The sequence below is a fragment of the Numida meleagris genome, unplaced genomic scaffold (assembly GCF_002078875.1).
Source record: "Numida meleagris isolate 19003 breed g44 Domestic line unplaced genomic scaffold, NumMel1.0 unplaced_Scaffold1841, whole genome shotgun sequence".
NCBI classification, from domain to species: domain Eukaryota; kingdom Metazoa; phylum Chordata; class Aves; order Galliformes; family Numididae; genus Numida; species Numida meleagris.
In genome coordinates, this window is record NW_018363629.1 from 1 (window position 1) to 1,472 (window position 1,472).

General features: G+C 58.7%; 1 protein-coding gene across 6 annotated transcripts; it reads left to right on the top strand.

The window, feature by feature from the left end:
* The first annotated feature begins 6 nt into the window (after positions 1 to 6).
* LOC110390752 (proline-rich protein 36-like) lies at positions 7 to 1,466 on the top strand. Of its 6 annotated transcripts, none has more exons than XM_021382219.1 (3): positions 7 to 220; positions 279 to 529; positions 610 to 1,466. In XM_021382219.1, exons 2-3 carry the CDS (start codon positions 309 to 311, stop codon positions 1,292 to 1,294), a joined length of 906 nt encoding a protein of 301 aa, XP_021237894.1. In that variant the 5' UTR covers positions 7 to 220; positions 279 to 308; the 3' UTR covers positions 1,295 to 1,466. The 6 variants fall into 6 exon arrangements, with proteins under 6 accessions (XP_021237894.1, XP_021237893.1, XP_021237892.1 ...); XM_021382218.1 differs by having other exon boundaries at positions 279 to 449; XM_021382217.1 differs by having other exon boundaries at positions 7 to 825; positions 1,067 to 1,466.
* Positions 1,467 to 1,472: the final 6 nt, after the last annotated feature.

A 1,472-nucleotide genomic window follows, 5' to 3' on the forward strand; every position in this document is an offset into this window, starting at 1 on the left:
AGGTCCTCCAGGTCCTCCAACCATCCCCTGTCACCTCCCCTTTGGATGTCACCACCTGTTACCTCTCCTAGGGGTGTCCCCTCTTTGTCACCTCCTTGTCACCCTCCTGTCCCCCGTCTGTCACCCTCTGGGTCCCCCGTCTGTCCCCTGCCACCTCCCCGTGGATGTCACCTCCTTGTCACCCTCCTGTCCCTCATTTGTCACCCTCCAGGTCCTCCAGGTCCCCCATCTGTCCCCTGTCACCTCCCCAGAGATGTCACCTCCTTGTCACCCTCCAGGTCCTCCGACTGTCCCCTGTCACTTTCCCTATGGATGTCACCTCCTGTCACCTCCTTGTCACCCTCCTGTCCCCTGTCTGTCACCCTCCAGGTCCTCCAACTGTCCCCTGTCACCTCCCCATGGATGTCACCTCCTTGTCACTCTCCTGTCCCTCATTTGTCACCTTCCAGGTCCTACAACTGTCCCTTGTCACCTCCCCATGGATGTCACCTCCTTGTCACCCTCTTGTCCCTCATTTGTCACCCTCCAGGTCCCCCGTCTGTCCCCTGTCACCTCCCCATGGATGTCACCTCCTTGTCACTCTCCTGTCCCTCATTTGTCACCCTCCAGGTCCTCCAGGTCCTTCAACTGTCCCCTCTCACCTTTTCTATGGATGCCACCTCCTGTCACCTCCTTGTCACCTTCCTGTCCCCAATCTGTCCCCTGTCACCTCCCCAGAGATGTCACCTCCTTGTCACCCTCCAGGTCCTCCGACTGTCCCCTGTCACTTTCCCCATGGATGTCACCTCCTTGTCACCCTCTTGTCCCTCATTTGTCACCCTCCAGGTCCTCCAGGTCCTCCGACTGTCCCCTGTCACCTCCTTTTTGGATGTCACCTCCTGCCACCTCCTTGTCACCTTCCTGTCCCCCATCAGTCACCCTCCGGGTCCCCTGTCTGTCCCCTGTCACCTCCTCTATGGATGTCCCCTCTTTGTCACCTACTTGTCGTCCTCCAGGTCTTCCAGTTGGCCCTTGTCACCTCCTGTATGGATGTCCCCTTCTTTGTCACCTCCTTGTCACCCTCCAGGTCCTCCGACTGTCCCCTGTCACCTCCCCTATGGATGTCACCTCCTGTCACCTCCTTGTCACCCTCCAGGTCCCCCGTCTGTCCCCTGTCACCTCCCCAGAGATGTCACCTCCTTGTCGCCCTCCATGTCCTCCGACTGTCCCCTGTCACCTGCTCTATAGATGTCACCTGTGTGTCACTCCCTGCTCCTTCAGGTTCCCTCAACTGTTCCCTGTCACCTCGCCATAGATGTCACTTCCTTGTCACCCTCTTGTCCCTTATTTGTCACCCTCCAGGTCCTCCAGGTCCTCTGACTGTCCCCTGTCACCTCCTTTTTGGATGTCACCTCCTGCCACCTCCTTGTCACCTTCCTGTCCCCCATCTGTCACCCTCCAGGTCCCCCATCTGTCCCCTGTCACCTCCCCAT